This window comes from Benincasa hispida, chromosome 10 (assembly GCF_009727055.1).
Source record: "Benincasa hispida cultivar B227 chromosome 10, ASM972705v1, whole genome shotgun sequence".
Lineage (NCBI taxonomy): Eukaryota > Viridiplantae > Streptophyta > Magnoliopsida > Cucurbitales > Cucurbitaceae > Benincasa > Benincasa hispida.
In genome coordinates this window covers 50,607,863-50,622,342 of record NC_052358.1, presented here as the reverse complement: position 1 = coordinate 50,622,342, position 14,480 = coordinate 50,607,863, and the positions used below count along the sequence as shown (strand labels likewise).

General features: G+C 37.5%; 1 protein-coding gene across 4 annotated transcripts; it reads left to right on the top strand.

Moving 5' to 3' along the window:
* Positions 1–801: 801 nt before the first annotated feature.
* LOC120087681 lies at positions 802–4,076 on the top strand. Of its 4 annotated transcripts, XR_005484644.1 has the most exons (6): positions 802–1,291; positions 1,470–1,552; positions 1,664–1,711; positions 2,626–2,806; positions 3,278–3,355; positions 3,721–4,076. XR_005484644.1 is itself a non-coding variant. In XM_039044537.1 (5 exons), exons 1-5 carry the CDS (start codon positions 1,099–1,101, stop codon positions 3,793–3,795), a joined length of 477 nt encoding a protein of 158 aa, XP_038900465.1. In that variant the 5' UTR covers positions 802–1,098; the 3' UTR covers positions 3,796–4,076. The 4 variants fall into 4 exon arrangements, 1 of the variants encoding a protein (XP_038900465.1); XR_005484643.1 differs by having other exon boundaries at positions 2,626–3,355; XM_039044537.1 differs by lacking the exon at positions 2,626–2,806.
* Positions 4,077–14,480: the final 10,404 nt, after the last annotated feature.

Genomic DNA, 14,480 nt, shown 5'->3' with positions numbered 1-14,480 from the left:
ACGGAAGCACAACGGCGAACAACTAAATAAATATGAAAGTAATGAGGATTTTTATCTCTAATTAACCTCCCTTTGGAATAAAATGAATGGTTTGGAATGAAGTAGATGGTTATATTTATAAAGGAATAATAATCCTAATCCTAAATTATTTGGGATTTCATAACTTGAAGTATAGATAGATTAGATTTTCTTTTTTGAATAAGACATTTTCTCTAATTAAGAAATCCATATTTTAATTAATTAGAAAATCCATCCTCTAATAATTTAAATTAAATCCAATTTTTTCTTATCAACTCAATTTAAATTAATTATATTCTCTAATTTGGATATAAACTCTAAAATTAAAGAGGATAAAATTTAGAACTATAAGGTCCTCTTTCCTTCTTAAATTTAAAATTCCTTTTAATTTTCAAAATCCTATTTATTTTCATTTTCTTTAGTTTCAAATCTTTATCCAAAATAATCCAAAAATTCCAAATCTCTTATCAAATTAATCTCAACTCAATTAACTTCCCAAATTAACTTAATTTTGGCTCCAAATTAAATTTAAAGGGAACATACAATCTAAAGTTGAGATAAATTATATCATTTCAAATATTTAATCAATTTAAAAACATACTTTTTCCAAAATAAATTAATTCAATTTTTCCTTAAATTGAATTAGAATTTTAATTCTTTACAAATATCTTTTAAATTAATTATCTTGTTTTTCAAATTAAATTTTTAATCTCCAAATATTTCAAAATAATTTAATGCAAACTAGTTGAAAAATTGGAGATGGTAGAGATAAACAACTTGAAACCAGACAAAGCATTTGCACCTCCTACTACCTTATTGGCTACTCAAAATAATTATCGAAATCACACAATCAATCCTCCAAATTCGTTTGGACGAGGTCGAGGCAAGAACAAACAAATTTTTAAGGACATAGGTGTTGTTTCGAATCAAAATTGAGGAAGCTTCAATTCAAATTTCAATCCAAGGCATGGTCGAGGTTTTATTCCTTTCGATAATACTTCTACTAAATCTGATGGTTCCAGAATTATTTGTCAAATTTATGATAAAGCAGGACATGGTGCCTTAGATTGCTATAATCAGATGAATTGTAGTTTTCAAGGAAGACATCCTCCAGCACCATTAGCTACTCTTGTTGCTAATCGTTACTATGTTCTTTGTGCCTCTGAAAATTCTTATTGGCTCAATGATTCAGGTTGTAACACTCATGTTACCTCTGATCTATCTCAACTGGCCTCTGCCTCTGAAGACTTTGAAGATGACAATGTTGTTGCAGGTAATGGACAATATCTACCAATTGCTCACACAGCGTGTGTTGTTCTCCAAACTCTTCATTCTTCTTTTAAAATTCATTTCATGTTCCTACCATTTCTTCTAATCTACTTTCTGTTCATCAACTATGTACTGAAAATAATTGTTCTATTACTTTTGATTCTGACTGTTTCTCTATCCAGGACAAATCTTCGGGCAAAATACTCTTCTAAGGACCGGCCGTTATTATGTTTCATTTATTGATGACCATTCCAAAATATACTTGGTTGTATCCTATTACTTTAAAATCAGATCTTTTATCTGTTTTTAAGTCCTTTAAATTGCTGGTGGAGAATTATTTCAATTCTCGTATAAAATTTTTTCGAACCGATGGCAGAGGGGAATTTGTCAACCACTCTTTGGGAGCTTTTCTTCAAAAAATCAGGTATCTTTCACCAAAAATCATGTGCCTATACTCCACGGCACAACAAAATGGTGTTGTTGAAAGGAAACATCGCCATATCGTTGAAGTAGCTCTAACCTTAATGCTTTCCTTACCTTTAAAATTTTGGGCTTTTTCCTTTGCTAATGCACTATTTATCATTAATCGATTACCTTCACCTAATTGTGACAATAAGTCTCCTTTTGGACTTCTTCTCAAACGATGTCCTGATTATACATTTTTGAAGACTTTTGGTTGTGCATGCTACCCACTCCTCAAGCCATATTCCTCTCACAAACTCGGACCAAAATCCATTCGATGTGTTTTTCTTGGTTATCCTCTAGATAACGAAGGTTATCTTTGTTACAACATGAGTAATGACCGTCTCTATACCACACGACATGTCATCTTTGATGAAACTTTTTTCTCTTTTTCGCAAACTTCAGATTTTGCTTCATGTTCTAATAAGTCTAATTCTTTAAATTCCACAAATTTGTCTCTTCTTCTTTTGCCTATTGCAGATACACCACAATCTAATGAACATATTGGTAATTCCTTCTATTGTGAATGAGGAAGTTGGTTTGAAAAATGCTACTATTGTGATTTCTTGTGTTCATGATAACTGCTTCTTATGCTCTTGTCATGGAAAATTCTAGTGATATTATAGACGCTAATTCTACTAATCACTCTAATATTGAAACCTCTGTTGGAGCAAATTCTGATGTTAATACCTCTGCTGTTGGAGCTACTAGAAATGTCAATGAAAATTTTGTTGATGTTAATAATTGTCAAAATACTCATTCTATGGAAACAAGAAATCTGGAATATCTAAAAAGAAGCTCTTTGTTGCTCATGTTCAGACCCCTTTAACTGAACACTCTTGTGTTACTAAAGCTAACAAAGTAAAAGAATGACAGAAAGCAATGCGTGAAGAGTTTGAAGCTTTGTTACATCAAGAAACGTGGACTCTTACTTCTTTACCACTTGATAAAAAGGCCATTGGATGTCAGTGGGTATACAGAATAAAGAGACATCCTGATGGGATTGTTGCTCGGTGTAAAGCAAGATTAGTTACCAAAGGATATCATCAATAAGAAGGTGTAGATTATGATGAAACCTTCAGTCCTGTTATTAAAAAACCAACTATTCGTGTCATATTCTCCTTAGCAACTCAATATAAATGGCAACTCCGTCAACTTGATGTCAATAACACTTTTCTCCATGAAAAATTTCAAGAGGAGGTTTATATGCAACAACCACAGGGTTTTATTGACCCTTCTCAACCAACTATTTTTTGCAAGTTACACAAATCATTGAATAGTCTAAAATAGGCATCTCGTGCTTGGTTTGATTGTTTCACTTCCTAACTATTGACACTTGGTTTTGTAGCATCTACAGCATATTCAACTCTCTTTGTTTGAAGTTATAGTGGTTCTCTTACTTATTTTCTTTTATATGTCGATGACATAATTGTTACTAGAAATGCTCTAAATTATATGGATGGTCTTATCTCACAGTTGAAGCAACGATTTGAAATGACTGATTTGAATCTTTTACGTTATTTCTTAGGACTGGAAATATCACAGATTGATAGAGGAATATTTGTCCATCAAGCCAAGTATACTAGAGATGTTTTGCAGCATTATGGTATGATAAATGCAAAACACAATATCACTTCTTTGACTTTAACTCATTCATTAGATACGGGTCTGCCTTATTCTACTGATGATGCTTGAAGTTATCGGGCCTTAATTGGTGCTTTTCATTATCTAACTTTTATAGACTTGTTATTAGTTATGTCAGCAAATTGTCTCAATACATGCATACTCTTCATGATTCTTACTTAATTGCTGCAAAAAGAGTGTTTGTATATGTCACTTGCACCATTGGTCTTGGATTATTTTTCAAGAAGTCAGACAAAGATTTTCTTCATCTATATGCTTATTCAGACTTTAATTGGTCTAGTGATCCTATGGATAAAAGATCTACCTCTGGCTTTGTCATTTTTCTAGGATCAAATTCAATTTCATGGGGAGATAAAAAAAACAGTATCTCGGAGCTCTACCAAAGCCGAATATCGAGCTTGAGCATCTACAACTGCTAAATTAAGTTGGCTTCGACAAGTTCTTAAGGATCTTTATTTTTTTGTTCTCAAGCACCTTTACTACTTTGTGACAATGTTTCTACCATACAGTTGTCTCAAAATCCTGTTGTCATGGTCGTACGAAGCGCATGTTGAGATAGATTTTCATTTTATTCAAGAGTGTCTTGTTTGTTGAGACATTGATTTATGGTATATTTCTACTGAAAATCAGTTGGCAGGCTTGTTTACAAAGCCTCACACTGGTACTCAGCTTTTCATTCCAAACTTCTGCCTTATACAAATCAATTTGAGGGGGGATAATAATTAATTAGTTGTAATTAGTTTTAAATTCGTTTAGCTTTCTGTTATGGTGTATTTTATTATTATTTCCTATTTGGCTTTTTCTATAAATACTCTTGTACACACTTCATTAATTAATGAGGAGAACTCTCTCTTTTTAAATGAGAGATTTTATAAGTGGAGAGCTAGGAACATAGCGTCACAAGATGGAATTCACTCCTTCCCTTCTTTAGGGTAAGTAGATAAGTTGTTACTGTTGAGGTTGATACCCTAAATCTCGTAAGGTCCTATAGTTTGTAATTGTAATGTAAAAACAGTTCATTTATGTAATAAAATATGTGATGTTTTATTTCAAAATTAGTTGCATTAACCATAAACCAATAAACTAACATCCAAGGTTATCTTTGTAGCTCAAACATGTATGTAGAGACATACAAGTGGATCATGTTTGAGTGATAACCTAAAATGGTCTATAGTAGATGAATATGGTTGGATACCTTATCCTGGTGACACTATGAGTATGACCCGCTTTGTAGATGTTACAATTGTTATAAAGTGCTACAAATGATCTGATCTTGATCATTCATGGGGAGACATGTGAGCGGGGATATTCTATATAAAGGAATTTGTATAAGATCGGACCATGAAATGTTTAGTCTCATTATATAACGCTGTTCATAATAGAGACTTTCATTTCACTAGGATGACCATAGATAACATGATCTGAATCCTGAGTGAGTTGTGAACTCTTGCTTATGAAGGCGGTCCTTTGATTTGTATGGGTGAGAGTGGCTAGATCGCCAACTCAACAAGCTTACATTTTGAGAATTCATATGATTGGAGAGCTGGGAACGCAGCTACATAAGAAGGAATTCACTCCTTCCCCAATGTCGGGGTAAGTAGATAAATTGCTCCCCTAAGGGCTAATTTTGGGACTTGAACTAGTGCCACACCCTCTTCTGGCCTAAGAATGATTTTGGTCATAACTAGACTATGATTTATTGTTCATTAGAGGGATCAGTGGTACTTAAGGATTAGATGTAACTACAGGAGCAAAATGATACTTTTGGCTCAGCTGTACTTACGAGCAATTTGTGAAGGGTCATCATACTATTGACTGGTTATATCCAATGGACATAGAAATATATCTGTAGGAACACAAAAATATATTTGTAGTGCGAAGAGTGCAGTTGTCGGTCTTTAATGAAGTGCTTGACAATTAATGGATGGTGAATAATTAAAATATTTTAATTAAAGGAGTTTAATTAATTATTCACACATCGTTAGAGCTTCAAGCTACAGGTCCATGAGGTCTCATCTATAACTCAACGGAAATCAATGAGAATCAATTTTTGGATTAATTTGAATTGTTCAAAATAAATTGAGAGAATTAATTATATGTGATATAATTAATTTAATCTAATTATATATGATATAATTACTATAATGTATTCTGTTACATTATAATATAAAGTTTATTTGAGAGGAAATAAATATTTGAATATGATTCAAATATTAATTATATGAATTTGATTCACATAATTAAATTGAATATAATTAAAAAGAATTTTCTTGAGACACTTTAAACCTATTCTATAAACTCGAGAACTAAGAAAATATATTTTAAAAACTCAAGGACCCAATGCATGTATTCTTAAAAACTTGAATACTATAAAGGTATATTCTGAAAACTCAAGGACCAAACATACATATCCTTTAAAACTCGAGGGCTAAAAAAATTATTGTTATTCCTAAAACTTATGAAAAGAGTATAGGCTAGATTATAAAACGTGCTCTTAAACTATGTATTTTGTGTAAAAAATACTCCTAAACTTTCAAAAGTTTAAAAAATATCATTAATATTTTTTTCAAAAAAAAAAAGTTCAAAAATACCATTACAGTTGTTTTAGATGGAAAACGTTAATATTTTCTTTAAAAAATGCCCTTAACTTTAAAAAATTTGAAAAATATCCATATTGTTGGTATATAAACATAAACTGTTAATACCTCGTTGTAAAAATGTTACGCCCCCTCCCGAGCTTACCTCTTTCACCCGAAAGAAGGCATGGAGATAACAAACATTACCCTTTTGTAACACATGTTATCTATCACCTTGCATTTACCAAACTCATCTCGTACTCTATTGTAATAGCTACTGCCTATCTCAGATTTATATTACAATAATTCTTTAACCATGTATGAAATAACAACAACTCTTTGGTTAATTTATTTTATATCAAACCATTATAATATTTATACAACTCCAGACTCAGCTTAGATAACTTTATTCCTAGGTTACAGAATTCATAAAAGTAGACCTTAACCCAGAACCGTGGCTACAGTGTGATAAACCTTGACCTTAGCAGAATCCTAGAACCTCACTTTTATGCTACCTAGAGGGAAAAAAATATTAGGAAAACATGAGCTGAGAAAGCCCAGTGAGTGGCATATTTAGTATAAAAATTAGATTTGTTGTTGAAAATCATGTTTGGAAATATAATTTCACAGATAATCAAACACAGTATGCATGACCTCAGCCTGGAAATCGAGATGACATTCGCATGATCATATGTTCTTCAAAAAGAAACAATCCCAATACCCAATACAACCCGTCAAATGTGCACATATCGCCCCACTAGACATACTCAAGTACGCTGACAACCCCAATCAGATTATACTAACAATCCCAGTCAGACATCCATGAGATATGCTAACATATCCTGGGTACAGTTCTAGTTTCCAATTCAGTTCACAATAAACACTGTCTCTTATACACATCTAGATGTGTATAAGAGACAGTATATATATAGCCATACAAACATATCAATTTACGAAGACAAAGAAAGGAGAACCACTCATAATTCACCAGGAAAAAGGGTTCCCTAATCTCCTGTATCTTCTTTTCTTCTTGAATCCCGAACCTATATTAACCCAAATATCAACTTAGAAACTCATGTTTAAGGTTAACATAATATTAAAACACTTCCTTAACCCCAAACCTAGCTTACCAATCCACAAGGCTCAAACTAAACCTTTAATTTGGAAAAGACAGTTGTTGGACACAGAGTTGCACTATTGGACGCAAAGTTGCACCGTTGGACACAAGGCTGCATTGTTGGATGCAAGGTTGCACTATTGGATGTAAGGTTGTTCCTCATAGATCAGTTGGACGCAAGACTGGCCCCTCTTCAACACGGGGTTACTCATGAATCTCTCAAATCACTTTCTCGTTGAGCCTTTTAAGATGTTTTTGAGTTGTGGAATGAAGTGAGAACCTTGGAGGGTATAAGAATCCATCCTTGTCATCTTATCCCACTCCCAATGCATGACACCTCCTCCTTGTAGAAAATTTAAGTGCCTTCCTCCTGTTGAGCCACCACCTCCTTCTTTACCACTATTGATTCAGAGTGTGTATGTATGATATTAAATGCTCAAAATGATGCAATACTACTTCTATTTATGTGTCAATTAGGAATATTCATGTAGTATGGTCTGCTTTGTCACAAGTTTCCTTACGATGGAGCCAAGTGTAACTCCACTGCAAGTTTCTCGGTATGATCCAAGGTCGAACACAGGGAACTGATTTTCGGTTATTGTGGTATGTTCATGGTATATGTGACCAGGTTTTTAATTCTTTATAAAGAGGTTTGTACAGGTATGTAAATTGCGGTAAAATAGAGGAAAGCAGTAAAGATGCGATAAAACATAAAATACAATAACCTAAGCTAGATGTTTCAGGATACAAACTTCATGTACAAGATGCTATGATTAAGGCTGGCTGTGAAGGTTGTGCAAAGATGTGGGATATGGTGACAAGTCTTATGAACAGAATAGAAAAAGAAAGATAAGGATTATAAACAACGCAAGTTCTTAGTTGGATTGAAGATAAAAATATTGTTCCGCTCTTCTCTTGGCGTACACCTCTCGGTGATCGGTCATGTTCCCCACATGTTTGTGGTGAAATAGAGTCTAACGTAATGAACGCAAGGTTGCTTCCATGTCTGGAAGTACTACTCGTTTTAGTTAACGCACTCTTCTGACCCTCTCTCGATAGATCAGAATGACATCTTCACTTCTGCTCTCACAGGTGAAGATGTCGTCTAGTATGCTTTAGCTAAACGTATTTTATAACTTTAATACAGATTAAGTTCTTGGTGATTCATATTGCTCATCAAGAGATTAAGAAAACATCATGAAGAAAGTGACTAACGGGTGAATGAAAATAGACAGAAAATGGTAGATGGAATCTATGGAAACATTTAATATTTCTACTAAACGTTTGATACATGATTTGTGAATGAAGAGGTAAAGAAAATATGGAATACAATGAAAGAGAGATAGAACATATACAAACAAGTGCCAACGTCTTGGCACAGATTCGATGGAGATCTGTTTGCCAGATCGGATGGTTTCGATGGCAGGAAGAGCTTCCCTCTCAGGCTTGCTCCACCAGTAGTAGGGATCTCTGCACAGAGCTTTGATCGGGTGTATGGCAGGTCGGATCTGAGATTTACCTTTCGGCCTTATCCCGTTCTCTTCCCGGATTTCTTCTCTTCAGCACCCAGCTCAGCTTTTTCTCTCTAAAATCTTATAGCACTTAGCCCCGTATCTAGTAGTATACTTTTCTCTAAAATCAATGGGGTATTTATAAAAGTAGATCCTTGACTCCGGCCTTGTGGTCCCCGCTTGATGGTTATGGTAATTCCGCAAATGGAGGGATATTATTCCTTCTGTTATGCAATCAGACCATCAATTCTGCACAACCGTTAATTGTACACGCGTCGCAATCCTCCGCTCTCCCGTTGCTCAGTTGTATCTTTCGATCATAGGTTCACATGCGGTGTTTGTTTTTATTACCGCATGCGGTCGAAGCATAGCTCTGGACCGACCGATAATCGTCTCTTCATGGTTGATCGACAGGCGCAATTGTGACATAGATGTGTTGATTAGTTTCTCATGAGCCTTGAGCGCAAGCGGTGACTTGGTCTCCTGCAAAACAGAGTAAAGTTTGGTTTGTCTTCCATCTTTTTGCGTTAGTGGGTGTAATCGCAAACATTTATAATTATTGTCATACTAGGCTAATTTTCATACAATTGGCGCATAATTACTAACTTTTGGCTGCAATATCTAAATAAGGTAGCATAAATAACTTGTATTTCTACAAGTTATCACACCCCCAAATTTAGATATATGTTTGTCCTCAAGCATATCTTCTACCAAGGCAATCGTCTCCATTCCTATCCTATATTTCTGTGATGATTGGTTGCTCTGAATGTTACACTTAGGCACATTACCTGACATCGCACTTTCCTTCTATCCTTATTAATTCTTAGCAAGCCTTACTTTATTCTTCTATGTAACAAAATTCTGCTCAAAGATACTTTTCTAGTTTTCAAAATGGAATGCTTATCTCTTCTTTATCAAAACAACTTGATGTATTTATATGCGGTGAGCAAAATTTTGCGTCATTTATTCACTTAGAGACAGTTGGTCATGGTTACATTCTTCGTTTTGGCTTGTCCCTACGGGTGTCATGCGAACAATCAACTACGGTTGTGTGCCAGTTTCAACTTTTAACTCATGATAATCAGAGAAGTCGTCTCTTGCCTTCCTTTTCTCTTTTTGGTTTATACTCCGTTGTTCTTGGAAACCCACCTTTGTTTTGGCTTGCTCCTACAGGTGTCATACGAGCATCCAACTACGAGCAGGCTCCTTTCACAACTAAACTCTTATCAAGTTGGGAACAGTTTTGAAATTTTTTCTTGCACTGACATTGTAGTTTTGCATAAATATTTTTTTTCTTTTTCTTTTTTTTTTTAGATGGTGTAAAAATGGACGCATTTTCTTAAATACTGCATATTCCTGATCTCATCTTCTCAGACCTTCCCCACCCCCAAATTTAAAGATGAGCAAGGTCCTCATTGCATTGTTTGGATAGACTAGACAAACAATTAGGACCAAAAAGAAGGTTTGAGCAGAACTTTGAAAGATAAAAGGTAAAGTACTGCTAAACTAAGAATTAACTAAGTGTTAGTTAGAATTTACTAAGTATGGGAAATGTTTCTAAGTGTAACACATAATACATTGTAGCAACGCAATGAAGATCGTAAAAATACAAGAGTAAAAATATAGCAAAGATTAACAAAGGAAGATAACGAAAGAGGCACAGGCAAAGAGTAGAGTGAATTATGTACTTTGCTTGTATTGACTATTAACAAAGTATGCGAATATATTATAAATGATTGCATTACAAAAACAAAATTTCTAATGCCTGTACAAGAGTCAAAGAATTTGGTTGAGTTACAGAATAATAAAAGAATTGAATACAAATAAAGAATGGTCGCATAAAAAAATCGTATTGGAAGAAAGTGTAAATGCTAAGGTTAAGAAGCAGGGGGATCTAGCGGATTTTGAGGTGGTGCAGAAGGCGCTTCTTCAAAATTTAAGTGCTGCCGGAGATGTAGGGGCACCATTAGACTATGAAGATATGCGATAAGAAAGTTGAAGTACTCTTGATTACGCTCCGCAATCATTCTCTAGTGCATATGAACTTTATAAATGTTATGTTGTATGTTAATCAGCACCTCTCTTGATGTGGCGGCACTGCATTGAATATCATCAATGCGTTCCATTGCTACCTCAAATCGATGGTTGAAGAAGTGATGCTGCTGAGAGACAAGTTCTTGCTGTTGGGCAAAGAGGGTTTTCATTTCAGCTAGCTCAGCTGCCAAGGAGGCGGAGGATGGTTGTGCCTGCGAAGTCTCCCCAGCACCGGTTTGGGGTCGGGCAGATGTGCCTTCGCCCAAATCATGTGGGTCATCAACTTGTGGCGGTGGGTAGGTGGGATGTGGTGGTGAAGTTGCTGGTGAAGGTGAGGCTACTGATTGAATAGGAGAGTTGGGGACAAGAGGAAGGTTGGTAAGAGGTTCATGAAGAGGGGAAGAGGGCTGCGCTGGCGGGCTTGAAGGGCCTGGAGATCTAATGACCAAGGGACGAGGGTTTATGAACTCTGGATCATGCATTGGAAACTCATGAACCCTTTCTTTTCCCTTATCTTCTCCTCGTCTTTTTTTTGGTCTGGGTTCCTGCGGCGCATTCAAATCAATCGTAGGTCTTTTTGCTGGTAACTCTGGGCAATGTGGGGAATCCTTGAGGAGCATCCTTAGAATTTTGATGTTGATGAGGCCGTGGACTTCTGGCATGGGCTTCTCATCAATGCCTACACCCTCACTCAGGCATAAATTTAAGACGATCCATGGAAAGAAATATTGCCCCCGTATATGCCCCACCAATGCTCTGATCTGCCCTGCGATCAATTTTCCCACGTCAATAGGAATGTCGCGGGCAATACAATATGCGGCCATCACCCGATCCCTTGATACAGTTCTGTCATACGTTGTTGGGATCAGCCGCTTCTTGACCAAATAAACCCAGAGCCTCCCCTTCGGCAGCAAAGACTTAGACTCCAGAGTGCGGATGCCTTTAGAAGAAACTGACCATCTTGTGTCTGGTTGCACTAATACCCTCAGCGCGTCTCTCATCAGTTCGTCTATAGGATCATCAATGATCTTGTTCCCTGGTGCATCAGAGTTGTCCTTCATCTGATAAAGTTCATTGATGTCCTTTGCGCTGAAGTATACTGTCTTGCCCTTAAAAGTCACCACATCCCTATTTCCGTGTAGACGCCCTCGATAGAAGTCCCGCACTACCTGAGGCACGATGATGGATGGGCACTGACAGAACGTGTCCTATCCATGCTTCATAAGACGATCATGATGAGGTTATCATCAATGATCTTGTTCCCTAGTGCATCAGGGTTGTCCTTCATCTGATAAAGTTCATTGATGTCCTTTGCGCTGAAATGTACTTTCTTGCCCTTAAAAGTCACCACATCCCTATTTCCTTGTAGACGCCTTCGATAGAAGTCCCGCACTACCTGAGGCACGATGATGGATAGGCAATGACAGAACGCGTCCCATCCATGCTCCATAATGACGCTCATGATGAGGTTAGGTAGTGGGGTCGGCGCAGGGTAGAAGCCCATCTCGATCAGCATGTCATCATTTTCCTTTCTTTTAGATGATCGNAGGTTAGGTAGTGGGGTCGGCGCAGGGTAGAAGCCCATCTCGATCAGCATGTCATCATTTTCCTTTCTTTTAGATGATCGCTTCTTGGTCGATGCAGGCTCGCTGCTTTCTGCTACATATTTTCCTTGGGCCTGCACAAGGCGAGCTACTTGCCTTTGTCTCTTTTCCCGCTCCTTGCGCTATTCTTCTTTCTCGCATTCAGCGAGTTCTTTGCCCTTGCTTTTGTACAAATGCTTCTTGTTAGCTTCGTGCTTCCTCTTCTTCTCTTCCAACAGCAGTCTTTCCTCTTCTTCCTTCTTCCTCTTTTCTTCTTCTTTTGCATCTCTCTCTTCTTTCTCAAACTCTTCTTCAAACTACTCAGAGGCCAGCAATAAGTGTTGATCCTCTTCGCGTTTTTGGATCCCTTCAAGTCGGGTAAGCTCGTTATTGCTACACATATCCTCAAATTTCAATCTTCTTCTTCTATTCCCCTCTGCGATGATGAGATTGCCCCGCTCCATCTTTTCTTGCTTCTCTTCTTCTTATTTTCTTCTTCTCTCCTCCTCTTCCAATGCTAACATTAAACATTGAGGGTCGATGCTAGACCCTTACGGTGCATTCTCCCTGCGACGCCGCATTAGGGGGGTTCCCTCTGTTTCTTCTCTTTCGTCCACCGCAACCAATTTTGTTGCTTCAGGTTGCGGCGGCTCCATCAACTGCGCTGTTTCCCCCCTATCCTCCCTTACGGAAGTCGATTCTCCATCCTTCTTGGGGCTTACAGCCCTCTGCTTTGCTTTTTCTTCTTCTCTCAAGCGTCTTTCTTCTTTTGGCACAATCTTCTCTCTTCTTTCTCCTTCTTCTCGGCCTCTTCATCTTCATCATCATCCTTTTTCTCTTTGTTCTTTCTTGATTTGTGATGATGTGACGACTCCGCCTTTCTACCCTTATTTCCCTTATTATTATTCTTCTTCTTATCTTACTTCTCGGCCTCATCAGCCTTCTTCAATCTAGCTTCTTCTTCCTTCTCTGCCTCGGCTGCCTTCAACTCTTCCTTGTTGGCCTCTTCTGGCAGCCCATCCCCTGCACCCTCCTCTATCGCAATGTTAGGGGTTATTAACGCTATTTTCGCTTCTCCAGCCTCATCAACTGCGATCTCATTTTCTTCTCTTCCAATGATTGCAATTTCATCTTCTTTCATTTGTGGAGGCTCATCAAAAATCTCTGCGATGATGGTGGCCTCCGAAGTCTCCGGGACCAGAACATCATTCTCTTTTCCTTCTTCAACCACCACTTCTTCCACCACCATTACTCCATCCTTTATTGTTTCATCCATCACAACCACTACCTTCTTCTCCGTAGGCAGTGGCTGGTTTACAACCTCTGCCTCGGGCAGTCCACCTCCTTGCTCTAGAGTGATTAAGATGTTGCCAAACACCTCCGTATCGTCTCGCCTCTTCCGTTCACTTTCAGTGGAGACGGATGGTGTTGGCGTGGGCATGCTCTCAATGCTTCCTTCTCTCTTGAATGCATGAGGCCTAACGCCCAAAAGATTTCTTCGGCATCTTCCGGTGGGTCTGGGGACGGTATGGGCTTATGCGGCAAGCCTGCGACTGGCAGCCTGGAATGCTGCCTCACGCATGACTGCTTGGTTAGGGACGAAAGGTGAAGCAGGTTGATTTGATGTTTGGTTGGCCATGGAAACGAATTGGAAGGTCTAGTAAACTTCGAGATTTTGGGAGAAGAACAGGGTTCTGAAAGCAAAATGTTTAGGGTTCCGATTTGCTGGTAAAGAATTTCCAAAGATGGGGAAGGGGTATTCATAGGTTGGGCCGTGGTGGGGCCCAGTGCGATTTGTACGACAACTGACCTCGAGCAGCTCAGCAGGTGCGTCGTTCCACCTCCCGCATTTATGGAATTTTCAGAAAAAGCGTCCTTTCATCTACCAAGCCATAATTGCTTGGGGATATGAATCGATTGGACTTCTTCCCGAATTACCAGACAACATTTTCTTTAATATTTTATTTGAATGGACGCATGATAAGTTATAACGCATTGTGTTCAATAGCGCAACTGTATCCCCGCAACATACCCCTTAACCAATGCATTTCTAGAGGATACATCGACATAGTGCATTTGGCTAAGGACGGGCAAAGGACATATACGAGCGCAACACACCCCTCAACTCAATACAGTTGAGTTAGGTGAACATAGTGCATTCCTAGTAGGTTTGGGATGCGTCCATTGTCATTTTGCTTTCTTATTGTTAAATGTTTTATTATCGAACTTATATTTTACACATCAGTATTTTTTTTTTTTTTTATGA